This window comes from Zophobas morio, unplaced genomic scaffold (assembly GCF_036711695.1).
Source record: "Zophobas morio isolate AGI-343-1 ecotype UQ-CSIRO unplaced genomic scaffold, CSIRO_AGI_Zmor_V1 ptg000014l, whole genome shotgun sequence".
NCBI lineage: Eukaryota > Metazoa > Arthropoda > Insecta > Coleoptera > Tenebrionidae > Zophobas > Zophobas morio.
In genome coordinates, this window is record NW_026972119.1 from 11576711 (window position 1) to 11592329 (window position 15619).

General features: G+C 32.1%; 1 protein-coding gene across 1 annotated transcript; it reads right to left on the reverse strand.

Moving 5' to 3' along the window:
* Positions 1-7522: 7522 nt before the first annotated feature.
* LOC135128812 (uncharacterized) lies at positions 7523-12339 on the reverse strand. The gene is made up of 6 exons (XM_064055891.1): positions 12336-12339; positions 11645-11784; positions 10887-11012; positions 9227-9292; positions 7730-8432; positions 7523-7659 (listed from the first exon to the last, which is right to left on the reverse strand). Exons 1-6 carry the CDS (start codon positions 12337-12339, stop codon positions 7523-7525), a joined length of 1176 nt encoding a protein of 391 aa, XP_063911961.1.
* Between the last annotated feature and the right edge of the window lie 3280 nt (positions 12340-15619).

A 15619-nucleotide genomic window follows, 5' to 3' on the forward strand; every position in this document is an offset into this window, starting at 1 on the left:
CATAAACCTTTTTTATTCATAAAGTGAGCCTGAAAAGTGAGAAGAGCTCTTTTTTTCTCGTCTAATTGCTGTTATTGTGAGATTTCTATATTTTTTATAGTAAGTCTAGTCCTCAACTGTTCCAGATTTTTGTATGAACAAGTTAAATAATTGACTGATGAATTCATTGAGGTATTGGCTTTGTCATCAATACTAATTACTACTGTACAACTTTAATGTATTTGCTTACAACCAAAATGAACAGGCACTTGCCCTAGAATCTACTCTTTAAGTACCTATAGGGCATTAATCTTTTCCACTTTGTAATTTCGAAATTAAACAAATTAACTATTCAAAAGTAGAAAAAAGTGTGAATCAAAGAAATAGATCTATGAAATTGTGGATCAGGGATGATAGGAAGGAATGCGAAAAAGGAAACTTTCCTAGTAGAAATACGCAAACTGGAAAATAATTTTGATTTCAGTTGGGAACTGATTACAAAAATTATTTGAACAACAAAGTTTCTCTTGAATTCAAAAAGCTTCTGGAAGAACTGTGTTCTAAAACGAATAGCGAAAAATAGTGTTTCAGTACAGTGAATAGGTTAAGAACCTTTACCTCTACCTCAAAACAGAAGTCGAAGAGCCAAGTTGACCAAAATTCAAGATTTTGAAGACAAAGGTTGGCTGGTGTGACTTCAAAAAGATAGAAGAATTCTATTTTAGTCGAATATAGAAACGTTCCAGCAGTAATTTATGTGTCAGAGTCCAAAATAACTAAATAGGTTTAATGAAAACCTCGACAAAATGATTTCGCAGGGATTGTTACCTTAGTGAATTGACTAAAAAAAAAATTGAAAACTGGAAGTTAGAACACGAAGAATTTGAAGATAGTAGCCTTTTAAAAAAAATTATTTGGCCAAAATTTGAAAAAATTAAAAAAATATTCGACTAGATATATATAAAGTTCAGAAAGTACCGTTTGAAATGAAATTTATTCTGCATTTTTTTTTCAAAACATTCAAAAATACTGCTTGAAAATGGCAAAGGAGTTTCGAGAAGATGTCTAATCTCAGATAGGGATAGATTATGTATATTGTTACATTGATCGGTGATTAAAATCAGCGTGGGTAAAACTCAATAATTTATTTCTCAATTATACCAATTTACACGACTAAACACACAGCGATTATGTACAAAGTAATTCCGACTATATTGGAATGGATTTGACTCGACTCTATTTCTCCTATTGTCTGGACTTCACTGACTGTTCCCGACGGTGGTTCCTATTTAAACAGCCACGCGGTCCTTCTCGAACGGTCGTCGTCTTTGCTTCCAAGCTTTTTTTTAGCGCCGCACATACTAAAAAACCCATAAGCGTCGTATTGGAGCGGTGTAGGGGTTTATTTCGTAATAATATTATTGAATCTTAGACGAAACTGATGTTGAAGAAAAAACTAGTGATGACTGATGACTGATGGATTGCTGAGTGATTACAATATAGAATAGTAATGCGGAAACGGAATTCCGGTGAATTTTTAGTACACTTTAAAAAGTATCATCGTATACATTTCTACGATTTTTAAAGATAGCAATCGCAACTAGAAATTGCAGTTTCGAAGTGGGAACGAAACAAAAGACAAAATAATAGATAAAGTAGTTTCTTTATCTTTCATCAACTGGAGATCAAGAACACTGATTTGGGATCACAGCTAGAGAGGAGCATGAGATATCGCTTCGATGTTTGCTAAATTGAAATTGCTAAAGTAGAATATTGTATATCAAAAGAAGAGAACACGTGAGAAACGAGAAAAAGATAAAGAAGAAAGAAGATTGTAATCGAATCCGTTTTAGGAAACTGGGGTTATGGAAAGAAATTGGACTTGAGCAAAAGAAAGGCAACCGTGTTGTTAATCGACAGTCTGAAGAGAACCAACGGCCTACCAACCTTTTATAGGACGACACATTAAAACATTTTAAATGAATAGGCATACTTTTTCAAATTTCGATGTTTTGACAAGGTAGGTAAGGTTATGTAATATCATAGCAACTGTATAACATCTTTTTGTTCCAAATAACAACAAAAAACTTTTCTCAAAAGTGAACAATGAAGAAAATCTGCTGAAACCATGTGGGTCTGTAGATATTCTAAACGTGAAAATTAACCAAAAATGTGATAGGAGTAGATGTAATTAACAGGTGTACAATAAAAAATATAATTACAGCAGTCCTTGGAATTATCATTTGCCGTTTATTTATAACAAGGTAATTAATTTTTTAAACTGCATGAATAGACAACCAAATATACTTTAGAGCATGGATAGATCATTGCTATCTTAAATGCAGTCAGGTTGACTAAAATAAGATTTTAATGGATGAGTAGAACAGAAAACTTAGAGTAACTTTTTGTGAATTATTAAATAAAATAAAACAAAACACCAGGACAGGATTTTGAAGTTGAAGTTGAAGTTGCTTCTGCTGGTGTTGTAGCAGGCGTCCTCTTAAAAGAGTGGTATATGTAACTGCAAGGATTTGTTTTAGGTATTCAACGATCTCTCGTGCTATGTTGTCAATAGTATTGATGCCAACGCTTTGTCTACATTACATTTTCTGTTTCTGTATCCATGAAAAAATCGTGAACTTCCAACTGCGGAAGGATCAAGTGTTGAATATTTCCGAAATTTTCAACAAGATTTACGCCTTCGATATTTCCACTGGAAATTATAATCAGTTCGCATAAGGTTTTTCTCAGGATCGAATAAATACTCCAGAATGTAGTAGAACTGGTGTAAACTCTTAATTTTTGTTAGAAGGATGCTGAATTTTTTTCTTGACTGTCTTGATTCCATTTTCTTGACATACATTTTAAACTGATGACGATAAGCGTTCTCATATTTTTCTTTTGATTCATTTAGTAGCCAACATTGAGCAACTAATGCAGCTAACATTTCTATATCCGAAGATTCATTTATATCAGGCATATTTTCTTATGTATTCAGATAGTTGTAATGGGTGAACATTGCTTTTTATATAAAAAGAGGTAGTATATCTTCATATTTATTGCTTCTAACGCAACAGATGGATATAGAATTTTATGATAAATATAAAAATCGGAGAATTATTTTAAGCCCTCAGTTATTTTTACGTACGCGCACTTCTTTGAAGTTCCTAACACTAAGGAAGTCTCCAAGTAATCTCTTCCTCGGCAAAATTTTTTATACTTTTCCCGAGACGAGCTAAAACCTGGACGAGATGCGTAACGCATTATTCTTATTTCATTTTTATTTCACGCTGATTCCAGAAATCCTTCATACTTTGCATAAGTGAGTAAACTAGAGCTTTGGAAATGATGAATTCCTACTTTTGCGAGGGTTGCGTAAAACTACCCCGAAAGAAAAAACGTTCCTACGTGCGCCGCCATAACGAACGTGATCCATTGACGTAAACGGCAACACGTGCATTTTTCTCCAACGTAAAAAGAAAAGTCGTCAACAGGCAAGCAAATTCATATTGTAATTAGCTTATGTTGGAACGTTGACGTTCTCGAATCGGCGAAGTGTCAGGACTTCTCCCTTTTCTGTTGCGTTTCTCGACATGTTTTATTCTCTTTGACCTATTGTTTGTCGTTGCTGTGTGTTTTTGACGTTGCTGTAAATACAAGCCGAGTTCTCTATTCAGAATTTACAGCTCATGTCGCGCGATGTTTTCGAAGTGACGCTAGCAAAAAATCTTTAACAAAACATGAGTGGATCGCGAAGAAGTAGAACGGGGAGTTTTATTTTAAGTGACTTAGTAAACCACAGTGATGTAGCTGATACGAATACTGGGGTTACTTTAACTAAATCGTTTATGAATAACTGTAAGTGTATAAGAATTAAAACGTTTAATTGCAGCCAGTTGCAAATAATATTTCTCTTATAAAACAGCTTACTTAATGTTCACAAGAGACAGTGAATTTGCTTTGTGAAAGAATTAAACAGAGCAAATAGGAAATAAAGATCAGTTTTTCTCTCCGCTTGAAACTTAAAATGGGAAACTTCACTTTTACTGTTAATTCTACGGCGATAAAAGTCATCAAAATGCTCTATACAGACTTTGTAGAAAAAATGAATGGATTACATTTTATTAAAAAGTTTTCTCGCTGGAGTGGATAGTGGAAATATTTTTCAACTGCTCGACGACAAGACACGCAATAGAAATATACCCTGATTTTGAAATATGTGCAATAAAAAAAATGGGGAATAGCTCACAATAAGCTTTTTGCATTTCACGTTCCTACGTAGTAAGTAACAATGTATAGAAAAATTTATTTGAAATTAAATATAAATTGCTATACACGCCGCTGGTAGTGTTTCTTGACCTACAACTTTCAATGAATGGCATATAACGACTGGGATTAAGAACCAAAAAAGTGACTGATAAGCAACGTGCTAAAAGATGAAAAGGGTCAATCATGTATCAGTTGCCTTGCATCGTTTGGTCGGTCAACTTGGTTTTAGTGGATTTTTCCAATTTAGAGTGTGTCGCCATGGTAATGCTTTATGGTGTGGCTGATGAAAATGCCAGTTTGGCCCACGAATTGTAGATATAACGATTTTCAAACCGTGAGATTCTGTCTACGCGAACATTTACATCTGTGGTGCAGCATCTTCTAGATCATGGTACCTTCAACCTCAAACTCACGATCGTGGCCATGCTAGAACCGAAAGAATACTACAAGCTGAAGAACAAATTTTGGAACGCGTCGCAGAAGAGCCCGACACTGATTGTCCACGTTGTGTAATTTACTGCAAACGGTTGTTAAAGCAGTGTCGTGAAACCCCTAACTTTTTGAAGCGCATTCTGTTTACGGATGAAGCAGGATTCCCCTCACAATGGTGTTTTCAACAGTCACAACACTGCAACACTCACATTTCATGTGATGAAAATCCACACGCTTGTAGAAGTACGATTTCAACAACGGTTTTCCATAAATATATGGGCCGGTATCAGGTGGATGAAACAGTTAGTTTATGAAAACCAACAGTGTTCAGGATCAATCAAAGAGCTTCAACAATGAGTGGAAGTGGCAGCCGCTACAGTTTGTGAAACTTCCGATGGTTTTTATCTATCAAAAAACATGTTGCGACGTTCTAAAGCTTGTATTGCTAGTCAAGGACAAGATTTTCAACATTTCATGTAAAAAGGTAATAACATTCTAAGTTGCTCTTATTTCTGTTCTAATAAACAATGTGAAATCGTTGTGGCAAGGACCAAACATCCGCCAGAATAAAAAGTTGATCACCATGAAGCATTACCAAAAATCCACCACCATTTGTTTCTATAACTAATAATATTTCGCACTGACCTTTAACGATGAATGAATGCATGAATGAACCATTTTTTTTGCTGGTTATCAAAAAGTGATAACCAGCAAAAAGTCGGTTTTATTTTTAGTTGAAACTGAAAGTGTTGACATGGTTTTTATTCGAAAGTTTTTCCACCTACTGTTTAGAAGGTGGATCAGTGGCATCGTATCGAGGTAGTTCAAGATTTTGAAATTATTTTTTCTATATTTCCACACTATTGCGGTACATGATGCCGTGGTTACAATTATTGCATATATTTCGAAATCACCCTGTATAGATATTTCTATGGCCTACTCTAATCCTCACATTTTTTTGTTGCTCATTATAATATGTACAATTTAGTGGTAAAAATATCTAAATATTGCGGTGTCTTTAATGTGCTAACCAAGTTAATATTGTGGATCGAGATAATGTCGTTGGTGGCTTAACTTGGTAAAATCAATTACCAAAGAATTTGTTAGATACCGGATGTCCCAGTTAAAATTCTACGAACGAATGCAGATATTGAAATTCTGTGAAGATCATTATTTTTAGCTTGAAAAGGAAAACTTAAGTTAGTACTCTGCAAATATAACGCATATAGAGTAATACTTTATTTTATAATTAAAAATATTAGTTTCAAAAGCAAGTATTATATGTTCGAATTGTCGTAGTGCTTTATTTCACTCTACTTTCATTTATTTTTTAACAACTGAAAATGAAATACCGGGTGTCTGGAAAATGGCGGATTAACTCTCCGGTACGCTCTTAACAATCAACTGGTGAGCTGCGTTTAACAACTAAACAACTCATTCATTATCACAATAACTAGTAATAAAACTTTTAGTTAATATTTTTCTCGCCCATGACTATGTTTAATTACCATTTTAGTTGGAATACACAAAGATATGGGTGTGTTGTTTTTGTAATAATTTGATAAAATTCCATTTGACAACAATGTTTGCCTGATATAAAGCGAATGTGGATTTCAGTCACCATCGTTACTAAGAAACCAGAAAGTAAGCCGGAGGTATTCACGCATAAGGTGTGTGCTGTGTTGCCAATTTTACGTTTATAAAATTACGTTTTATTCGCAATCTACATCATAAAGAATTTTTTCATTATTTTTTTGGGACTCCCGAAACTCCCGTATAATAGAACGTACTGAAGAGGTAATCCGCCATTTTCCAGACAGGCGGTATATATTTAAGTGTTGTAATCATCGCAATTTAGCAGTCTATCAATATTCATTAATAAAATATACGTTGCAAGTCTCAAAATATAACGCCGCGGAGTTTTAACTTGGTCACTCTGTATGTTATTTTCACACATTTGCCTTTCTCTGAGTTTTCCCTGCTCTCGTTTCTACTGAGCTAGAAACACCTAGAATCGTTGAACAGATGCAGCAATAAAAATACGTGATCATTTCCTGAACAAAGAACCCAAAGTAGCCATTAGTTGGACGACACGTGCCCTGGAGCTACAATAGGTACAACAGGATTCTAGGATGGACTTTTCGTGCGTCTGTCACTTGATTCTTGCATCATTGATGATTCTAGTACAACTCTAGAAGACTTCTCGCTAGATAAACTATTTAACTAAACGCTAGAGGCGAGGGAAATTCTGCTTAATAAAATTAGACCAATTTTTTTATTATCACATCTTACTCAGTTTTTGTTCTCTTTATCTTGATATTTAGGTTTGTCTATTAAACAATATGTAAATTTAAATACACAAAATGTCAACTTCAGGTTTGAACATCCAAATAAAAAGAAACGAGAATAAAAGACAGAGCAAGATGTAGTGATAAAATACAGTACGTTGTACAGGGTGAGGTACTAAGTTCACGCTCCTCGATATTTCATTATTGATTAATCTCTAAAAAAGGTTAAATCAAAAGTTATGTGGTATATAGAGTGTTGTGTATATGAGGGGCATCATCCAACTTATGTTTTTAAATAGACATGCTATACTCTAGACGGCGAAGAAATAGAGTTGTAAAACCAAATGGGCTGTCTTGTTGCGCATTGCTGTAATACGCAGAAGACATGTTTAGACTGCAAAATATTTTTTGCAGAAGTGTTTTTCGTAGATATCCCATTTGATATATTCTGAAAATTATTCTTGAAAATCGATAATTTATTTTTAATATATAACCAAAAAGATAAATAATATACAAAACAAAAGATCTTATATTTTCAAAATTAATTGCAAAAACTACATTTCATCCCATGAATCACTTTCTTCCGATAAATTTATTATTAACGGTTCCACTTGGAGTTCTAAAATTTGATCCATATCCCAAATCTCAGCCTCTACTTTTACTACATGTTGTATGGCCTTTTTCCAGTTTTCTGCAGTTACAGAATTTATTGCTTCACAAAATAAATTTTTTACCTCTTACAATTTAAGTTTTATTGTTACGTGCAACAAAATTTTTCGTCTGCGCCCAAATCAATTCAATTGGATTGAATTCACAGTGATAAGGGGGCAATCTCAGCACCTTATGCCCACTAGCTTCTGCTATGTCATCAACCACATATCTGTTTTCTCTTGGGGCATATGCTTTCACTAACAATTCGGCCTTTATCATGTCCTCTTCAAAAAAGGTCTCGTTTTTTGTCAACCAGGCTTGAACATCAGCTTTTCTTGTACTTGCATTAGATACTTTCTCAGACTTTCGACTGTGATACGACGCATTGTCGATTATTATGACTGCTTCCTTATCTAGCTTCGGCAAAATCTCTGCGAACCAGTTTTCAAAAACTTCAGAGTTCATCTCTTCGTGGTAATCTCCTTGCTTCTTAGATTCAAACATTAACAATCCACCTTCAACAAAACCATCCTCACTTCCAATGTGTAATATTATAAATTTTTTTCTCTTTTCAGATGGATCCTTGAGCCCTGTTGATAATCCGTTTAAAAAAGCTTCCCTTGACGATGAAATCGTGCTATCTTCCCACTTCTTAATGGTGGTGTGACCAGCATTCCCCCAAGTTTCATTGAGGAAAAATAATTTCTTGCCCTCTTCTCTAAATTTTTTTACTTGACACAAATAACGTCCCCTCCACGCAACCACTTCATCTTTTTCTTTCAGAACTACATTTCTGTTGCGTTTGTATTGTAACTAAAATATAAAATGTTACTTATGAACTAAATAAGGAATAAATTATGGCTCACCGAAAACCCAGTTCCTTGAGAAGAAGTCGAAGTGATCTTCTTTTAAAATCTTGTATATTTTAAATCATAAAATTTTTAGCAATGCAGAAGTTTATCGAAAACATCGCAATCGAATAATTTTTAAAATCTGTGTTACAATATTTTTTTTTTAATCAAAAATCCGTATTTTATTACGGCTAGTTTATTTTTTGTTTTATTTGTTTTGATATATCGGTACGTTTCTTAAAAAAATGAAAAATCCGAGGAACTGTCAACTTTAGATAAAGAAAATACTTGACAAAAGAAAATAAAAACAGATAAAAAAGCGATAATAAAAGATAGGGTATACAAAAAAGCTGAAATATTGATCTTTAAAAACTGTTATAATTTTGAATTTTTTTATAAACACTCTGTGTGACTAATTTACACCACACCAAAAGAGTGTAGCTTTCTTTACCTCACCAGAAAATATTATAACACAGATTAAAAAAAAATCTTATTGCAAATAATTGCATTGCTAAAAAATTGCAAAAAATGGTATATCGCTTCAGAATTTCAAAAATATTCAATGGTTTTAAAACCTAGGAAGACGTGAATACACGAGTATATAAAATATATATGGGGTGTTGTATTTAAAAATACTAATTTGTGTACTATCTTTCAAGCACAGCACACTCAGTGTAGTTGTAAATAATTTTGATGTATGATACTCAAAGGTCCATAGTTCTTTGCTTTTGGACTTTTTTTATTTTCAATAAATACTGAGATATCCAGAAACGCGCGCTTGGTGACTAAACCTGTGTATGAGAAAAACTGATGTATGATTACCTGAAAATTGTAATAAGTTAGAATTATTTTAAAAACACTCTCCATGCTAAGATTCAATTTAGTTGCTTTGAGTTTTATCTCTATATTAAAAAAAAAAATCCAAGCAACTGAAATAACTTGGCACCTTGCATCAGAATTTCAAAATTAAAATGAGTTATCAAGAAGTGAGCGATTTGTGACTCACTCTATTTATAATTAATAATGGTTAATCATTAATAATTATATCTGTAAAATCAACTCATGCACTTTTTATTATTTATTATTAATTATGGTTATAACCAAAATAAGTTTTTTACTGTAAGGTTAATTAAGGAATATTTGACAGTTAAATTTCTTTGTTAGGTAGCCAAGTTCAATGAAGTGTAGTTTTACCGTTATTTTCTGATTTTCAAACTCCGGTATTGTTCCTCCAACAATCAAAAATACAAAAAAAAATCCTTCGACATTTTTCAAATCACAGAAACTACGGACGAACACTAATTTAATAATATTTCGTTATTTTAAAACAAGATATTTTTAAACAAGGCAGTAAAGAAAAAAGAAATGTTTATGGAACAGTGAAAAAGTAGCTGAAGTTCTTGTAATCTTCAGTTGATTACAACATGAAATTTCTGTGACAACTTTTGTTTCTTATTCACTCTATTTATCTTTTTACCCACAGTAATCTTGTGAATAGCTCCAAAAAGGCACCATTCACAGTTCAAAAACTATTGGTACAGCTTCGCTTAATATAATCTAAGCAAGCAATAAAATTGTTAGTTGTTCAAATTCGTTCAAATCGTACTACAAAATTACTAATTTGCTCATCGTTTGAGTCACTCTGGGTAGGAGAATACATATTTTTCACTTTTTGACTTTTTGTACGATTAATTTAAAATACACTTTTTCACGAGAAAATAAGTAAGAGTGAAGTTAGGAATAATTTGGATTAATTATATCTCGTTCATAATATGACATAATACAATAAATAGTTTCCAGCGCACAAAATATGCATAACCAAAATTTCTTTCCTGAAATACCAGTACTTGGTTCAAGTTTAGACAACATTGATGTTAAAAAATAAACTGGAATACGTGATTCTGTTGGTAAACGTACTATAATTCTCTAAACCCCAGATCAAAATAAATTTGTGTATTCTATATATTTCTACAGTTAATTTATATATGTTGTTTTAACTGTTCCAATTTTTTTAAGGCCAGTAACACAAGAACCTTTATCCGTTTCTGCCTTATTTGAAAATCTAAGTAAAATATGAAATAATGGAAAAGAGTTTTTCCAGTTGGACAACTATACAATATAAATACACTGCCCCGCAAAATTAACGCAAAATTTTAAAATTTAATTTTTTTTAGATAATCTTGTTATTTTTTACACTTTGGTCCCTAATTCATAATTATTAAGTCAAATATAGGAATTCTAGAACAAAAATCGACAAAAAAACGTACTAATAATGATTTGGGACCAAATTGCAAGAAACCAAAAAGTAGCATCTTATTTTATAATGCTTTAAACGTGGCTCAGTTACGACTTAATAACGTGTATTGCCTCCTAAAGCATGGATAACAGCTCGCATACTGTTAATCAAATTTCTAACTTCTTCTTGATCAATTTCTTGCCACTCTTGCGTCAATCTAAGTGTTAGTTCTGGGAGAGTAGCAGGAGGGTGCTGTAATGCTTCAGTTCTTTTTCCCAGTATGTCCCATAAATGCTTGCTGGGAGCCTGAGTGAATAAAAAATAAAATATGCTGCACAAATAACACTATGCTAACACTTTCATTAGACCTTTGTACTTGGTTTGATTCAATTGTATTTTCTCTAGAACAAAGCACATGAAAATCTTAAATACTTTTATAAATATATTGAAGGATGAATTTTAATATGTCATATATAAGACACCTAAAATCTACTTACTATAGTATCTTTAAGCGTTGGATATAAATCAGATTTTTATGTCACAGCCGTGACTGTATTTTAATACAAATTTATAGGGATGGTTTAAACCAATTCACCCGCAAGTTAAAATGGATATACAAAATAAAAAATTGATTATCTAGCTATTGCGTTCATCAAATTTCTCGAATGAAAAAGAAGAAGCTCTAAAAAAATGTAACGGGTGTGACAAGTGCGAACGTACAAAAGTTAAAATTAAATGAAATTAACATTGATTCCAAACTGCTCTTGATGGTAAGTGCAATGTATATGAAATTTAAAAAATATATATACAGGGTGTTACTGAAATGCACGTATAAAAAAATCATTAGCGTTCTGTCAACTCTAAGGATTGAAACAAACCTTGGTTTTCTAATCAAAATTATACAAAGGAAAATTGACCTCTATCTTTGCCTCTTGTACATTGTTGGCAAATAAATAGTATAAACCGTTCAGGGTGTATTTAGACAAAGGTAGGCCATGTAAATCTAGTAATTTGGTTGCAATCAATTCCGTATTTGTAGGGATCTTTACATATACGTAATTTCCATTTTTAGCAGTTACTACAAAATGACAAAAGGGAGTAAATAAAATAACTGAATAATGTCTACATCGCTTCTGCACGCTTCTTGTGCTTCAGGAGTGTTGATCTTAGTTCCAGTACTCAAAATTTCAAACACATGGATCAAGAAACAAAAGGCAAACTGTTTGTTTTGACAACTGTTTGAATAATATCCAAAAGGTACCCGTTCTCGGGTTAAAAATGCTAAAATATTAAAACGTTAATAAAATTGTTCTTCTTGTGATATAATTTTATTTTATTATGCCAGTTTTACTATAATTTTTAACATTCAAGGTATGTAAGTCACACCCCTTGCAAATTTATGTCACAGCCCTGACACTATTTAAAATGATGGATTGTAAAATTGCATAGGTTATTCCAAGTAATTTATGACTAAAAACTGTTACCTATTCTTCATTAGATTGTGTATTGAGGAACAGCAAAAATGGTTTTGATATTCGCAGAAATAGTAAAATTTTTCTTTAAAACATTATATTCAATTTTCTACAAATCACACACGTGACGCCATATTTTGTTTTCTCAGTCTCTTACCCATTATTGTATCCCGTCAATTTTTTTAAAAATCATTCTTGACACTGTAATCTACGTGCTGCCAATGGTATGTGTTCTAAAATAACTCTGATTTAAAAGAAAAAGGAAAATATGGTCACATTCTGTCACATCCGTGACATACGGATTTCCTGTTGTGCAAAATAAAATTTTAAAATTTTGCGTTAATTTTGCGGGGCAGTGTATAGATATATACTGCTATGGGCTTTTTGTAATTTGGATAACAAAAAATAAGTTCTATATTCTAACTGGAATTTTATAATTTAAAAATTATGCTCACGTTTTGCTATCTTTTTTGTTTCATTTTAAAATTTTGATGAAATTGTGTTGCCGTATTGTTGATACTCTAAACGGCATTAATATTGATTACAACAATACAAAAAATAAAAAGGATTTCTGAATTATTATATTATACCCTAACAAAACCTCAGGCGCTGCAAAAAAAATTATTTCCATGTAACGAGATTTTAGTAGTCTATTATCGCAGAACAATAAATCGAAGAACTTCTCTTTACTTGCTTTAGATTTGTGATATGAGTTTAATACGAACAAATAGCCTTCTCGAAATCCCTGGTGATCATTGCCAACAATACTGTCTTGTTTCATTACCAACAAGTGAAACGATAAGCGGAGAATTGTCTTTGAAACATCATAGTAATATTCGAGCATCTAGCTTGGGCTTTCGCAAGATTAAACTAGTAAATTTACAAAATAACTGATAGCGTATAGCGTATATACAGTGCCAAAATGAACGATTTCGTGCTCTTAACGACTCACAATCAAGTAAATTATTTAATACTTTGTTTTTGATGAGATACAGGGTCGCTAAAAAGCATGGAAGCAGTTGAATATAGCGAGAACGGTTTGTTGAATATTTTTGAAATTTGTGCTGTCCCTAGGAATACTATTTTCTGCAATTTTTTCAAATTTTATAATTCACGAGTTTTTGAGATGCGGGAGTAACTAGGTTTTTTTAAATAGCACTAGTAGTCAAAGTTTAAAGCTTAAAAAATTGCAGAAAATAGAACTTGAGTATTTTTAAGTATTGGCTAAATTTCAAGAAGATCGTGATATTCAAATGTTTCCATACTTTTTAGCAACCTTGTATAACATAGTCCAGGTTTAACGGTATGTTGATAGTGCACAATAGAATAATTATAATTATGTTTAGTTTGATGAATAGATAATCAGAATGTGTTTATTTTAATTTGGAAGTCTTGTAACGAGTACGCCCTTAGTTCATTTTATTTCTTGTAAAGTGAAATGTATGTTTACAACCGCACTGCCATAAATGCATGCAAATATTACACGAATGCATAATAAATTTAACCCTCTCGAGCAAGGAACAAACAAGGTGCGTTTAATTTAGCAAAGTGCAGAGCAATCATAGCCAAGAAAATCCATTTGCAGTGTTTTGTTGACGACTTTGAGGACGCAGTGCGCTATTATTGAATTCATGCAGCCATGTTCAGCTTCCACCCTTCCGATGGAGGCGAGGAAATTCTATTTTGTGAAAAACGTGGAACAATTCTCTTAGGAGATTAGGCAGTAATAAATAATGTAGAAGGGGCGATTGAGTAATAAAAACATTATATATGCAAAATATATGCCCTTACGAATCCGCGCCGCGAAAAATTCCGCAATAGAAGAGGAAATGAAATTATATTTCTTCATAAGACGTCCCTCGACGGCATTTGTCTGGCAGAGGAGTTTAAGATTTTTTTCTTCCGGCTTTTATTTCGTTTTTATTCATGAGTGTTTTTTAAAAACATCTTGGCCTGCAATAAAAGATGCATAAATAGTCGCCCGCTTTTGTTGACTCGCTCCGTCTTTCCTCCTACAATGTCTAGTGTTAATGTTTTCGACGAGTTTTGAGTCCCTTGATTAAATCACCGCCCCTCGGCTTATGCGAAATCTCGTATTCAACACCGCTGCACGCCTAATAAAAGCTGTGCTTCACATTAAAAATGAAAGTTTTAATAAGGAATCACGCGGTCACAACGACGTCGAGTACTACTACGTCCACATAAAACATGTACGCGCTTTTTCATTTAACGTTCAGTTTTCGAAATTTCAACGAAGAAATTTTGTAGATATCGATGCTTCTAAATAGAAGGTTGCCATACATTTTCCAAAAGGTGATAAGGAAACTGACGTCAAAAAATTGGTCGAAGGTTATTTCGACAGAAATTCCGTCGTTCCTGAAGTGCAGCAGCAAGTTCCGCTTCTTTGAAAAATTATAAAAGCTTTTTGAGATTTTTGTTTTATGATAGCCTCTATAAAATAAAAACCAGTGGTGTAACTAACACCCACGAATCCTTTTTGACTTAAATTTTTCAGTTCTTCAATTTTTCATTTTTTTGTTTCTTCAGTTTTTGATTTTCAATTTTTCGAGTTATCAACTTTAAATTTTTTAGTTTTTCAATTTTCCAAATTTTCGATTTATCAATTTTTGGATTTAATAACTTTTCGATGACTTTCTGGAGTTTTCAATTTTTAGATTCTTTAATTTTTCATTTCTTCAATTTTTCGGATTGCAATTTTCCGTTTCGGTTTTTTTATTTTCTTTGTTTTTACAATGCTTCGATTTTTCAGTGTTCCGGTTTTATAATTTTTTGTTTTTCTAATTTCAACTTTTTCAATTTTTCGTTCCTTCAATTTTTCGATTTGCAATTTTTCGTTTCAGTTTTTATTTTCTTTATTTTTTACAGTTTTTCGATTTTTCAGTATTCTGATTTTATATAGATATTTTTTTCAATTTCAATTTTTTCTAGTTTTCCGTTTATCCAATTTTTTGGTTTGCCATTTTTCAATTGTCCACTTTTTTGTTTCTTCAATTTTACGATATGCATCTCTTCGAGATATCATTTTAAAATTTTTCAGTTTTCCGATGTTCCAAATTCAAATTTTAATTTTTCATTTTTCAGACTTTGCAATTCTTCATTTTTTCAGTTTTTCGATTTACAATTGTTTTGGCTTTTTCATATTCTTTATTTTTTAACTTTTTCGGTTTATAATGCTTATAATGATTTTAAAATTTTTCTTTTTTTCAGTGTGAAATTTTTCAATTTTTGGGTTTTTCAAATTTTAGATTTTTTAATTCTTCGTTTTCTTGAATGTTTCGTTTCTTCAATTGATTTGCAGTTTTTCTAGTTTTCATTTTGAATATGTATCTAATAATAATTATAATTTTTAAAATTTTTCCCATTTTCAATTTTACGATTTTAGAATTTCTCGATTTAGCAGTTGTTGGGTTTTTCAAATTT